This window comes from Ursus arctos, unplaced genomic scaffold, assembly GCF_023065955.2.
Source record: "Ursus arctos isolate Adak ecotype North America unplaced genomic scaffold, UrsArc2.0 scaffold_2, whole genome shotgun sequence".
NCBI lineage: Eukaryota > Metazoa > Chordata > Mammalia > Carnivora > Ursidae > Ursus > Ursus arctos.
Genome location: NW_026622874.1, coordinates 33,768,252 through 33,781,322, shown reverse-complemented (window position 1 = coordinate 33,781,322; position 13,071 = coordinate 33,768,252). Strand labels below are relative to the sequence as shown.

The window sequence follows — 13,071 nt, the reverse complement described above, 5'->3', positions numbered from 1 at the left end:
GGCGGTGCTGGGCCCTGCCAGAGGGTCCGCTGGCTTTTGTGTAGACCCTCCATCTCGTCAAGCTCTTAGCCCTGGAGTATCTGTAGCCGTGGAAAATAACCACACAACTCCTGTCTCCTTGGCTTAAGAGCATGACAGATTGTTCCATGGAAACACCTTCCCTTTTGTCGGACTGAAGCTGTGTTGAAGCTGATTCCATATTTCCCAGACTGCACTGGCTGCTGGAGGAGAGGAACAGACCCCCCAGATCTTAGTGGAAAACAATCACAAGTTTCCGGGGCTGGGGGTGTCAAGCATTTGCCCTGGGTTACCTGAGATGGACGGACATCCCCACAGGGAATAAAAGATCTGAGCTCGCTAATGCCAGTAAGGACCTGGGGGTGGTGACTTAAATTTTTAGCTCTCTGTGAACCTTTTCTACTTCACTTAGCCAGGATAGGAATCAGCCCACTAGGTGACCAAAGAAAACAAATTACTGGAAATGATTATAAAAGCTTCTGTGCATGGGCCTAACAGAGGAAAACAAAGAAGGACCTGATCGGACGCCAGGGCATAAGCCCAAGTGCGGAGGAAGGCAGCGTGGGGCACTGGTAAGGGTTTAACCACGGAGGCAGACTGCTTCACGTTCAAGTCTCTGCTTGCCCTTTCCCTAGGAGTCTACTGCATTTCTCGGACCTCGGCTTCTGCGTCTGGGACGCGAGAATTCTCCTGTCTGCCTTACAGAACGGTTGCATCAAATGCAGTGTGAAAACCGAGGGTAGCGCCTGCTGCGTGGAGGTACTGCAGCGAGGAGCAGCGGTATCAAGAGCTGCGCCCTCGCGGGCAGGACCCGCTCGGTCATGGGAAAGCCAGGGCTCCTGCATCTTGGATTTGCAATCTCCACGGAGACTTCCCCGATTCCAGCCTAGTGATGGTTGTTTCCCCTGCCCCTCGTCCCAGGGATGTGACTACCATGCTAGCTGGGGATGGAAGACAAAAAACCAATCCCTGACCATCCCAAGTGATGGAGTTGGCCTACTTTGTCTGTTTGACTCCTGCCCTACTCCGGGCATCCGTTAGCCCATAAAGGAGAGAGCTGTAAAGACTTGGGGCTGCCCCATTTCCTTCCAGACCTTCCCTCAGATCTTATCTCTGCCCAGCTCCAAACTATAGGTCCCCAGACTCTTATCTTGACTCTGTTCTGACCCTTTGAACTTGTACTGGCCCCTCCCCCTGGCAGACGTCAGCTTCCCCTAACGCACCATGACGTGGCAGCCGGCTCTACTTTCGATGTCACCCCTGACTCCAGCCACTTGGCCAACACCTTTGCCAAGCTGGTCCCCTCTTTCCCCAAGATGGGGTTGTCAGACTGGGCATCCTTCCTGCTGAACCCCAAGCAGAAAGTGTTACAGGAGTTCAGAGGAAGGAGAGGTCCCTGAGAGGGGTAGTTGGGGAGGCAGGGGGAGGCAGGGAAGTTTATGAGGAAGAGTGGGGTCTGATCCTTGATGTCAGAGTGGGAACAGGACAGTCTTGTATGCTTTCATGGCTTAGCTCAGGGATTGGCAAATCACAGCTCTAGAGCCAGATCCAGCCTAACACCTGCTTCTGTAAATAAAATTGTGTTGGCTCACAGCCAGCATCCTTCGTTTACGTATTGTCCTTGGTCGCTTTGGTGCTACAACGGCAGGGCTGTGTAGTGGTGACAGAGGCTACGTGTCCCACAAAGTCTAAAACATTTACTGTCGGGCCTTTGACAGAACGGGTTTGCAGCCCCCTGCTGTAGTGGTACCAGCTTTCCCAGACAAAGAGCCATCTGAGGAGCCCAGTCCGGTGAGACTGCTTCACCAAGACGCCACAGTCCGAAATGCTGGGGAAACACTCACCGAGTCGCCACACCCCAGAGCTAGTCACAGGGCACCTTTGTGTATTAAAGGTTCCAAAATATCGTACACTTAAGAACCCGTTTATTGTTTAACCAGCGTTTCTCAAACTTGTTTGATCTACCGAAACTTTTTCTTCCCCTTAGAACACCTCTTAACAATCTTGAGAAGCTCGCATTCTGTGGACGCCCCCGGTAAACACTACTTGGGTGGAATGATCCTGTACTGACTGAGTCCTCGGCCTGACCCTGCTCTTATGGGCCAAGTGACCTTGGCGGTGTGACATCCACCCCCGGGCCTTCTTCCTTATTAGTCGAAGGGGGTAATGTGGTTGTCCTAGCTCCTCTATCTCTCTTACGGGCTTTTCAGGCCGGTCACTGTGCTAGTGTTCACGAAAATGGTCCGGAGCAAGATGACTGCGGTGTCGTTGATTTTTTTTTATTAGTTTTGATTTGATACATTGTTCAGCAATGGCCGAGTGGAGAAAGCACTAGATCGAGGTTAAGAGTTCCCTTTTCTGAGGGGGGGTAATCAGAAGGGGGAATGAAACATGAGAAACTATAGACTCTGAGAAACAAACTGAGGGCTTCAGAGGGGAAGGGGTGGGGGAATGGGATAGGCCGGTGATGGGTAGTAAGGAGGGCACGTATTGCATGGTGCACTGGGCGTTATACGCAACTAATGAATCATGGAACTTTACATCAGAAACCAGGGATGTACTGTATGGTGACTAACATAATATAATTAAAAAAACATTAAAAAAAAAGAGTTCCCTTTTCTGATCCTTACTCTATTAATAACTGGGTTTAACCAAATTACTTCTCCCCACAGGGCCTCAGTTACTTCACCCTAGACTCTAAGGATCTATTAGCTCTGAAAGTCTATGATTCCATTTGGCTAGATACATTCAACTTCGCTACTTATCCAAAACAATGGGGTCTCTCTCACCAACTTTGAAGACTAAATCTCCATGATTTTCTGGGAACACTGTCTGTGCCCAGCACCAGCTGGAGGGTTTCTAGTGTTGCTGACAGCATAGGACCCAAGGCTGATCCTTCTGGAAATGTTGACCTGATAATTCTCAACTTGACATCGGAGTCTTTCCTTTCTTTCTCTCCCATTGCTCAAAGGCTGCTTTGCCCAAACATGAAGTTCAGACAGCTGGTGAACAGATTTGGCAAAACAAAAGAGCAGATGTGACCCCTGAAAAGACAGTGGGACCAAGGGTGGAGTGAAAGTTCCCCGATAGGCATGGAATGAAGTGTTTATAAAGCAGAATCCACATAAAATTCCCTCTGGCCACTTTCTCTGTTGACACTGCCCTCCCCGTAAAATGACCATTTCCCAGCTTCATCAACAGTCCTTGATATCAAGGATTTATAAGCAGTTGAACAACAGGAGCTTTATGAAGAAGGTGAGAATCTACTGAAAAATACCCTCCTCATCCACGAGTTTAGGAAAATCCCAGAAAATCTTGCCTGGGTCAAAAGGTCTATGGCATAACAAGTATAGGCTCAAATGGGGGGGATAATTTGAAGAATGGGGGTTGTTCTTTTTGGTTTCTATGGAGAATGCACCTGCCGGTGGAGTCAACCAGGGGAACTCCCAAATGAAGGCGACTCAGAGCATCTCAGAGGCCACTGAGCCCATGCCCTCCAGGCAGCCTTTCAATATTTATTGAGGACCCCACTGAGTTGGAAGTTTTCTGGGAACTTAGTGAGGTGGATCCAACATGATTACTGCCCTAAAGGAGCTTAGAATGTACTTGAGAAGGCAAGTATGTGATTATGATTAAATGTGTGCAGCAGGCTGAGTGCTAACAGATTTCAGGAAAGGGGGCAGCTAGCAAGGGCTAAGCACGATGGCTAAGAAGTTATGGTAATTGGAAGCCTCTTATAGTTTCCTACCCCCAGGAAGGGCAATTCCACACTTTCCTAGGTGATCTCCATCAGGGTTTAATCAATCCTTTCTTGAAGCCTTCTTTGAATCATGCATCACCTTTGGCTGTGGGAAATGCTTAACCTTCCTGGGCCCAAGGATGGCCAGCCTCTGCTTCCCCAGATGGAGCCCCGCTCCATTAGCTTCCCTTCATACAGGTGGAGGAAGGATGAGAAAAGGCTGAAGTTGTGGCGTTTTCGTCCTGGTTGTCTTTCCATGGTGACTGAGCGGCTTATGCTTCCATTCCTCGGGGTCCAGGGCATGTCTCCGGGACAGTCAGACTGGCCTGGGGAGGACAGTCATCCTGGAGCATACTCCTTCCCATGTGGGCCAGCTGGTCTGGTGGGTGGCTCGGTTCTAGGAAACATGTCATCTGAATCAAGGTGACCTCTGCCATCCTTTCTGTCTCCTGAGCTGCACAGACACAGAGCATGATGTGAAGGGACCGGGAACTGAATTTGATTCCCTGAGAATCCCACCCCTCAACCCCCACAAGACGTTGGGAACTTCCTGTCACAGAAGAATTGCCATGGAGCCCTTTGACTGAAGCGGATTGGGCCAGGCTTTTGGGGTCCTGGGTGTGATCATCTTAGCCTCTTCCACCTGCTCCCACAAATCTCACCCTCTCTTCATCAGAGCTAACCACCACAGGGCACTCATTTTAAGAGAAGAGGCTTTCAGCCGGGCCATGTAGAGGGCGCAAGCGTAGTTTGCTCCCACCTCTAGCCCCAGCACTCCTGCAATCCGAGGCTGGGATTGCTCACGTGGTTCGCACGCCTACAGTTAGCGTCTCGCCATCCTCTCAAGGGCTTCTCCTTCAGCTCTGGGATGTCACTGAGGCCTAAGTACAGAGATGATTCTCCCATTTCATTGATAAACCAAGGCCAGGAGCGATTACACGGCTCAGACTAGAGCTTAGCATTTCTGTATCCAGAGGTCCTGGCACCAACTCTGACCCCACCCAGTCCTGAGGGTGTCAGATCGGAACAAACACTCCCTCCCCAGCCTTGGGCGGACTTCGACTCAACTCACTCATCTTCTTGGTCCGGAGCTTCTTTTGCAATAGGCCAAGAGCCGCAAGTGTAAGGGGGCACAGCACCGCAGAGACGGGAATCAGGATCCAAGAGATGTTTTTCTGTCCTGGAAAAGCGCTGGAGTGGAAGCAGCCAGTGAGGGGGAGGGAAAGAGCACAGGGGAGGGAGGGTTGGAGCTGGACAGGAGGCCGAAGGGCATTTGGCCCTCGCCCCTCACTCTACAGGTGAGAAGCTGATGTGAGGGAAATCGGCTGCCTTCATTCCCACAGTGGGTTAGTAGCAGAGCTGGGACCAGAACCCCTGTCTTCAGGTTCCCACGCCCTGAATCCTGGTCCCTACTGCAGGGCCCGTGTGTGGCCCCACTGTGTGCCACAGTGGGAGAGAGGACTGAGTGGGTCCGGGAATCTACCCTGGGCATCTGGCTCTGCCACAGTTTTTCCTTGTGGCTTCAGTAAGTACCTCCCCTCCCTAGAGCTTTTGTTCCTCATCTTTTAAAAAAGTCCCAAAGGTTCCACTTAAATATTTCTGTTTTCTTAATGTTTAGATTTTTACTTGAATACTACATGAAAATACTCAGGGTTTCTTAGCAAGGACCCTTGAACAAGGGAGGGTCTGTGATTTTTATGGTCCTTGCCCTTTGCTGTCCTGGGAGACAAAGAGAGAAATGAGTAGATGAGTGGGGTACAGAGGTCAGCCCACGGGGGAACGTGCCCAGAGTGGGGCAGATATGGAGCCCCGGCCAAGACAAAGGTCTGGAAGTTTACCTCATCATGGAGGACCCCTTGCCCAAGGGCCTCATAGACGCAGCAGCTGGGGCCTGGCCTGGTGTGGCTTGGGGATCGCTGTCTCCAGCAGGCATGTCTAGGTCCCCTTTGGTGGCCCCCTCCTCAGATGCCGTCTCTATGCTGGTCGGCCTCAGGGTCCACACACTTGCAGCTGGGGTAGTTCCTTCAGTGGAGCTCAGGACTTGGGGCTTAGAAACAGTGGTCGCTTCTTGCAGGATTTCCAGCACCCATTTTTCTGAGACCAGAGTTGATGGCCTGCTGGTCCCTCTGACCTCCCCAGTGACATCCGGAGCTGTTCTGACTCTCTCTGTCTCTTCTGCTGGCCCATCGGCCTCTGTAGTTGTCTCCCTTCCTTCCTCGCTGGGCCTAACCCTATTCGCTGCTGAGCCTCTGGTGTCCCACACCCAAACACCTGCTGTTGTATTGGACTCGCCTCCAGTTGCTGAAGCTGGACTCTCTGGAATGGGGACTGTTGCCCAGACAGAACCCTCTACCTGGCTGCTCGTCGCTTGAGCTACTGCCTCAGTTGTTCCTGGGGTCTGCCCTCCCTCAGCTGATGCTGTTGTTTTGTTGGTTCCTGGAGTCAGAGCAACTCTATCCCATCCTGTCCCCTGTCTTTCTATAGTCTGGGTGGTTCTTGAGGTCTGTCTGTTGGCTGCTTGTGATACCGTTCCAAAGGATCCCATGACGAGCTCACCGGCAGCTGGAGTGGGAGTGGGGATGTTGCTGGAAGGATCTGTGAACGGAGAGGAAGACTACATGGGAAGGCTACCCCGGTGCCTACAGGATTTAGCAAAGGACACCAGGCTCAAGGTGCTTGCTCCCAGGAATGCGATCTCACTAAGCAACACAGTCTTTGGTCAATACGTTGGATAAAAATAAAAATTAGGGAAAATCAGGTGTATTTTCTAGCCTGTTGCAAGTATTGACATTCCACAGTCCTTTCTTCTCGTTTTATGCCCACATACTCTCTACTGGGCCGTCCTGCCCTCCGCGGCTGGCCCCTTTCCCACAGCCCAGCACATACTGCCCCCCAGACAGAGCAGGCGATCCCAGCAGATGGCTAGAGCAACACCTAACCAGACAAATGCAACGCCAGGCTCTGACCGCTCCCTGACACGCCACCTTGCCTGGCCGGCCACTGCCTGAGCGCCCTTCCGTGGACTCTGAGTGCCCAACTCCAGGTCACGTCTCTGGAACCCGCCATGCAGAACATGGGCCTGGTAGCTGTCAGATGTCTGCTGAGGGGCTGGGTCTCAGGAAGAGCCTCTTCTGTCCTGTGTATCTTACCTGCTCTGCTTCTCTGAACAAAGAGACGTCATGAGCCGAAGTGGCCACATTTTTCAATTCACTCCCTTCTTGGAGTCCTCTCCAAACATACGTGGAACAAAATTTGGGGAATGTGGGTGGGACAGCTTGCATGCATTCATTTAGGCAGTTTTTCCGAATATCCACCTTCCTTCTGAAGGTAATTTCTTTCCGAAATGCAAGCCTACTACTTCCTAAAGTCCTTGCTTTACTCCCAGCTTTTCCTCACCACCACCCCCCCAGGCTTAAAGCTCTCTTGGACCTGTCGCTCTGCTCCAGCACCTTCTCCTTCCCAACATTCACTTCACCAAACTTGACCCACCGACCTTCAGCCCGTACCTGCAGAGACAGTCAGATTCATGCTGAAGAAGAACATGTTGTTTCTGTTTCCGATGCCACAGCGATAGCGCCCCCCGTCATCCAGGGACAGCTGGGACAGCTGCACCACAAACAAGCCTCTCCGCGGGAAGTCTGCCAGAGCCACGCGGCCACGGTAGCCAAGGTGAGTGTAGTTGGTGGTGGACACGATGGTGTGGCAGATCCACGTCACAGGGCTTAGGCGGCACCAGTACTTCCTCACGTGCTTGTTGATGGACAAGGGGGTGTAATGGCACTGGATGGTGACAGCTCCCCCAGTTTCCCCCGACACCAGCCTCGGGCCCTTCAGTGCATTTGCAGCTACAGGCAGAGGTGGGGGAGAAGAGTCAAAGGAGAAGGACCGTTGGGTATAGTCACTGTTTGGGGAGTTACAAGCTCCAAACTCTGCCAGAATTAGGGAACAGGTTGAAAAATGCCTTCATGATAGTGAAGTCAAGAAGAATCAATATGGATATGTTGGAGCTTAGCCCACTGGGTCAGGAGTACCCCCAAATATGGAGGGGAGCTCTAGCTAAGGCTCCATGTGAGAGACAGAAATGCAGGAATACTCTTACCAACTATTTAACTACTGCCTATCACGTGCCAGACGTTCTCATACAAGCGCGTCCAGAGCCTGGGTCAACGCCTGATGGAAGGGCTATGGGTGGTTTGATGGAATACGCAAGAGAGATGGTAAGTAGGTGAGGACAGATGAGTGTGCTTTCCCCAGAGAGGGAAGGGTGCCCCAAACACAAGAATCCTGGTCCACTTAGTGGGTCCATCCCCAGACAGGTGGCTGAAAAATGTTCACACTAGGCACTTTTTATGTAGAACCATAAACAGCCACATACCACCGTCGAGGCGCAGATGAACAATAGCCTGAACATGTCTACTTCGGCAATAGGCCCAAATCACACTTCAACGCGTCTACGGCCTGTTTACTAAATGACATGAACTTGACCTGGTGCAGGCAGAAACAAAGCTTGTTCTCGCACTGCCTCTCCATACTGGCTCTGCTCCTTGATCAATCTCAGGCATAATTGCAGGTACAGTAACTTTCATAGTCTCACTTGGATAGGAAAATGTCCAGTCTGGTCGAAAACTCTATATCCAGTTCAGTCCGGTGACTGGTTGCAACTCCAGTTTCTTTGCTCTACTCCTTCCTCAATTCAGAACTGCTGCTCACGCCCCTCGGGGAGTGCATATGGAGGGGCAGAGGAAGGTGAGAGGGAGAGTTGCGGTCTGCTCATCATGCTTACCGGGCACAAGGGATGTCCAGAACTCTTCCTAGAACTTTGGCCTCCCAGACCATTCCAGGCCCCCTGGCTACATTTCCTTCCTTGTAAGAACTGCCTCTCTTGCTGGCCTCTTGTGCCTCCTCCACCACCACCATGCCTATAACATTGGGCCACCTGCCCTTCTTTTTGTGGTCACAGTCCTTTCTGGATGGCCTTTGTGGTGGAGTCCCCAGGCCAGCTCCTTTCTGTAGGTCCCACATTTGGTCACGGGAAGCACACTTTGGTCCTGTTGTCAGGAGAAGCTGGGACATGGGGCAGCTTGGTGAGTGACTTTCTACAAATTCCTCTTACTTGACTGAACATGAGGGGGAAGTGATCCCTCCTGTCCCCCAGGGCAGGTGGAGGCGAGCACAACACACTGACATCTCTCTCTAGAACAGCTCTTCCAGTGAGCTCGGCTACCCTCTCATGATTCGTCAGATGGCTGCATGGAGGGCTGTAGCTGGCACAACCCACTCTCCAGGCTCTCTCCACAGTCCTGGACAGGAGCTTAAACATCTTGCTGTAGGATGTGGGTGCCTGGCATCTCTCAATTTATTCTATGTCTCTAGGACCCTCTGAAGCCAAGAAGGCTCAGGTTTTTTTGCTTGTTTGTTTTTAAAGATTTTATTTATTTATTCGACAGACAGGGAGAGAGAGTGCACAAGCAGGGGGAGCTGCAGAGGGAGAGGGAGAAGCAGGCTCCCGCAGAGCAGGAAGCTTCATGCGGGGCTCCATCCCAGAAGGCCAAGATCATGACCTGAGCCGAAGCAGACGCTCAGAAGGCAGACGGTCAGCCGACTAAGCCACCCAGGCGCCCCAAGAAGTTTCAGTTTAAATCCAAATTTAATATCCTGTTGCCAAAGCTGGCTACAGAATTGCAAAGCCCAGTGCAAAATGAAAACGCAGAGCCCCTTGTTCAGAGGTTATTAACCCCTGTTCACTATGGTAATAGCAGACCATTAAACCAAGCACCTTCAGGGTATGGGCCCCTGTGACTGTGCAGAGCACAGGCTCATGAAGCTGGCTTGCCTGTTGCATACGTCTTGAGGTCTAACAAAGGAAGACTCAAGGCCATAGGTGCTATGACTGTAGCAATACTCACCGTAAGTTTAATTAGATGACATGCCACCAATTATGCCACCATTAATAAAGCTAAATGGCCGCTTGTCTTTAAAAGTCAAGAATATTCACGATTACAAACAAGGATCATCTCAGGACAACAGCGATGGTACCCTGATAAAGTGTTCATACCCTGGATCTCAGGAATTCGTGCAATCTACACGTGGCACATACGAGAGGATCTCCACTCCATTAATCAGCCGGATGGGGCAGTCTGACCTCGCGGGAGAAGGCTGATTAAGAATCTTTAATGAGGGGCACCTGGGTGGCTCAGTCGTTAAGCGTCTGCCTTCGGCTCAGGGCCTGATCCCAGGGTCCTGGGATCGAGCCCCACATCAGGTCCCTGCTCCTCTGGGAGCCAGCTTCTTCCTCTCCCACTCCCCCTGCTTGTGTTCCTTCTCTCGCTGGCTGTCTCTGTCAAATAAATAAGTAAAATCTTAAAAAAAAAAAAAAACCTTAATGAGCTCTTGCCATGAACATTTTTTCTTTTATTAATACTGAATTTTACTTGCCCTTGAGAACTCATTTGGTGAATTACTGATCGGTAGCCCTTAGTTACATATAATTAAGGTGTATATATATTATATTATATGTAATTTGGAATATATTTGGTATGTGTTATATATAATTCGGAATGTTTTATTAGTCATCTGTGGGAATTAAAGAAAGGGCTAGCATTTTACAATCAACGTGGAGCCCACCTGGGTTCCCTGATGCAGATTCTCAGCACTTCAGTGGAGGCGGGGGCCCTGCACTCATTCCCCCATCATTTCCCTGCAGCTGTCTGAGGCTCTGGCTTCCCCCGGGGGAGAAGCGAGGGGGGCCTGCAGATGGAGGGAGCCCAGGGACTGGAGACTGACTCGGTCTGAGAGAGTAGGGGAAGGCTGCGGCAAGACGGAGGGAGAGTGGTTGCACCTGAAGCGGCTGCCTCCTTCATTCAGCAGAGGGGTGAGAAAGGAGTGAGTGTTTCCTGGGCCAAGAGGTGGGGCCCGGAGGGGAGAGGGCCATTCCACCGGCATCTGAGATGGGGTTTTCCGTGTAAAGGGGTCAGAGCAGAACCTAGGCAAAGGGAGGAGATGGACCATCAGGGGACCCTCTAAGTTCACAAATGCAGCCACAAGAGGAGGAGCCAGCTCTAAACTCCTTGCCGCCCCATCAAGTAAGAGTTCCCTGCCTTCTGCCTCGCCTCCCTTGGGCTCCTGGGACCCTGCTGGGGTCCCAAGTGCCAGCTGCTGACATGGGGAGGAGAAGGAAGAGAGGAACAGAGGAGAGGGCCACCCCGTCCCCGGTGCTGCCTTCCTGACCACAGGCCTTGGGTGGACATGAGGGCGTATCTTTGAAGGAAGACTGGAGTGCTGACCAGAGGATTTAACTGCACCCTCGAAAGTATCCGATTCAGCATTTGAGATTCAAGGAATTGAGTCAGAACTCTTACCTACATTAATATGTTAGCAGAAAAATCATGGGCCTGCCTGAGTTTTCCCTTGGGGTCAGGGGATGCCTGCTTCTACTAAAAAATTTTAAAAGGGGCTAGTGGGAGACTCAAATAAAGAGATGGTGTGATTATATGACAGAGCAGTCTCGCTCAAAATGAACGTTTGAGTCATTAAAATTCTGATTTGTTTATAAGCCAAACACAATTATTCATCCTTTTTTGGTATTACCAGAGCATTTTCATTCATTCGTTCGATGATTATCTGTTCCGGGTCTACTCAGGACTAGGTTCTAGGTACCTGACACTCTGGGCACATACTCACCACATTTCTCAATGGTTCCCCATTACCATCAAAATAAAATCTTGCAGCACGGACACAGGGCCATGCGTCATTTGAGCCTGGTCTATACCTGGCCGGCCTCACCATACCAGCCTGCCAGCACCTATGGTGCAAGGACTCTGTCCTCCACCCACCTGTCCCTTGTGACTGGCACGTGGCCGGCCCTCCATAAACGTGTGTTGACTAAATCAGTAGATGCCGAGATGTAAATTTTATTTATCCACCTGGTTATTTGTAGAGTCTGAGCATTTTGAGGAGGGCCGTTCTGCGCCTGTAAGCCCCTCGTCCTGGGCCTGGCACTGAATGTTTTTATAATGGGTGGGCATGAGCAGTCCCCCTTCTGTCTTGCACGTGCATGCCCTGGAACCCTCATCCTGCAAATGCAGCTGACTTGCAGTCATCAACTTGAAGGGAAGAGAGCAGAGATATTGGGAATATCCTAACAGCGAATATTCTAGAAATGAGCAAAGCAGGCATTGGCCCTCTCTTGTGAGCTCTTGCCTCGCTCATTCCCCCTGGACCCAGACCTGACCACTCCCTGGATGCACTGCATGGCCTGGGATCCCGGGAGAGAAAGCCAGGGGTATGCTCAAAGTGGCGAGGCAGTGCTGAACACCGCTGAGCGGCCCGCCAGGAATCTCTGCAGCCTGGAAGGCATGGGGCTGGTTTTGCAAGCTCCGAATCTGGGCTGTGCTTGGGACTCACCTTGCAATAGGCACAACATGAGGAGGATGGGCATTTTCCATCCTGCCCTCTGGTTGGCGACCTGCAAAAAACACTGTAGTTGAAGAGGTCTGAGGGGGGCAGTGAGAAGCTGGGGTGAGCAGCAGGGAGACCCAGGGCAAGCCCTTTCTCATTTGAGGCCCTCAGTGTGCTCAGTGTTGTGGCTGGGTGGGCTATATCTCACCAAGAGCAGGACGGGGACTGCCCTCCCTAAGAGAAGCATGACTCCATCTCCCCCTCCCAAGCATGTGTGTATGGCCCGGGTCACCACCACCAAGGCTAAGATGGCCCTCCCCTTGGGGTTTCTGTGTTCAGAAGAGTTGGAACTCCCTCGGTAGGATCCCAGTCCCCGTACCCACTTGCCAGCACAGAGCTTTGAATCTGGGGGAAACCTTGTGTCCTGGAAAGACGACACGCTTGAGGTCTAAAAGTAGGCGGAGGTTGTGGGGCTTTGGTGGGGGGGGGTCAGTTCCCCCCCCCCCCCGGGGGAATGAGCACATGCGTCAGGGGATTGTTGCACAACTGAAACTAGATTGTGTTAGAAGTGCTGGCAGTGTGCTGGGTACAGAGTAGCTCCCTCCCCCTTCCCTTCTCACCCCTTCTTTCCTGCAGAAAGAGAACTAATGCCTTCAAGGGAAGCTTTCTGTTTTGCTGGTGGGGTGCCTCTAGGCAGTAACAAGGACTTAGAAATCAGCTCTCAGGACAAATAGTTGTCGGGACATGGGTCCTATTCTTTTTCTTCTCCACAATTTCTAGGAAGCCCTCCCTGCTCTCCAGTCCATGCTGATGTCCCTCTACTCTGGTCTCTCCTGCTGGCCTGGTGGGACGTTGTGCGTCATCTCTCTACCCCTAGGCTCTGGGACGGAAGGCAGCATGGTGCAGGAGCAAGACCA

The 13,071-nt window shown here is 51.6% G+C and overlaps 1 protein-coding gene across 1 annotated transcript; it reads right to left on the bottom strand.

The window, feature by feature from the left end:
- Positions 1-2,281: 2,281 nt before the first annotated feature.
- Positions 2,282-12,574, bottom strand: FCAMR (Fc alpha and mu receptor). The gene is made up of 6 exons (XM_048225335.2): positions 12,534-12,574; positions 12,161-12,221; positions 7,264-7,602; positions 5,596-6,352; positions 4,830-4,948; positions 2,282-4,211 (listed from the first exon to the last, which is right to left on the bottom strand). The coding sequence occupies exons 2-6, from the start codon at positions 12,192-12,194 to the stop codon at positions 4,030-4,032; spliced, it is 1,431 nt and encodes a 476-aa protein (XP_048081292.1). The 5' UTR covers positions 12,195-12,221; positions 12,534-12,574; the 3' UTR covers positions 2,282-4,029.
- Between the last annotated feature and the right edge of the window lie 497 nt (positions 12,575-13,071).

What these genes read in the sequence shown, in the direction of transcription:
- FCAMR (XM_048225335.2), bottom strand. Translation starts at nt 12,194, where the DNA reads ATGCCCATCCTCCTCATGTTGTGCCTATTGCAAG. An exon ending in AAGGGGTCCTCCATGATGAG is followed by an intron (nt 4,949 to 5,595) that starts GTAAACTTCCAG and finishes CTTCCACTCCAG; the next exon opens with CGCTTTTCCAGGACAGAAAA. An exon ending in GCTCCGGACCAAGAAGATGA is followed by an intron (nt 4,212 to 4,829) that starts GTGAGTTGAGTC and finishes GTGTCTGTGCAG; the next exon opens with CTCAGGAGACAGAAAGGATG.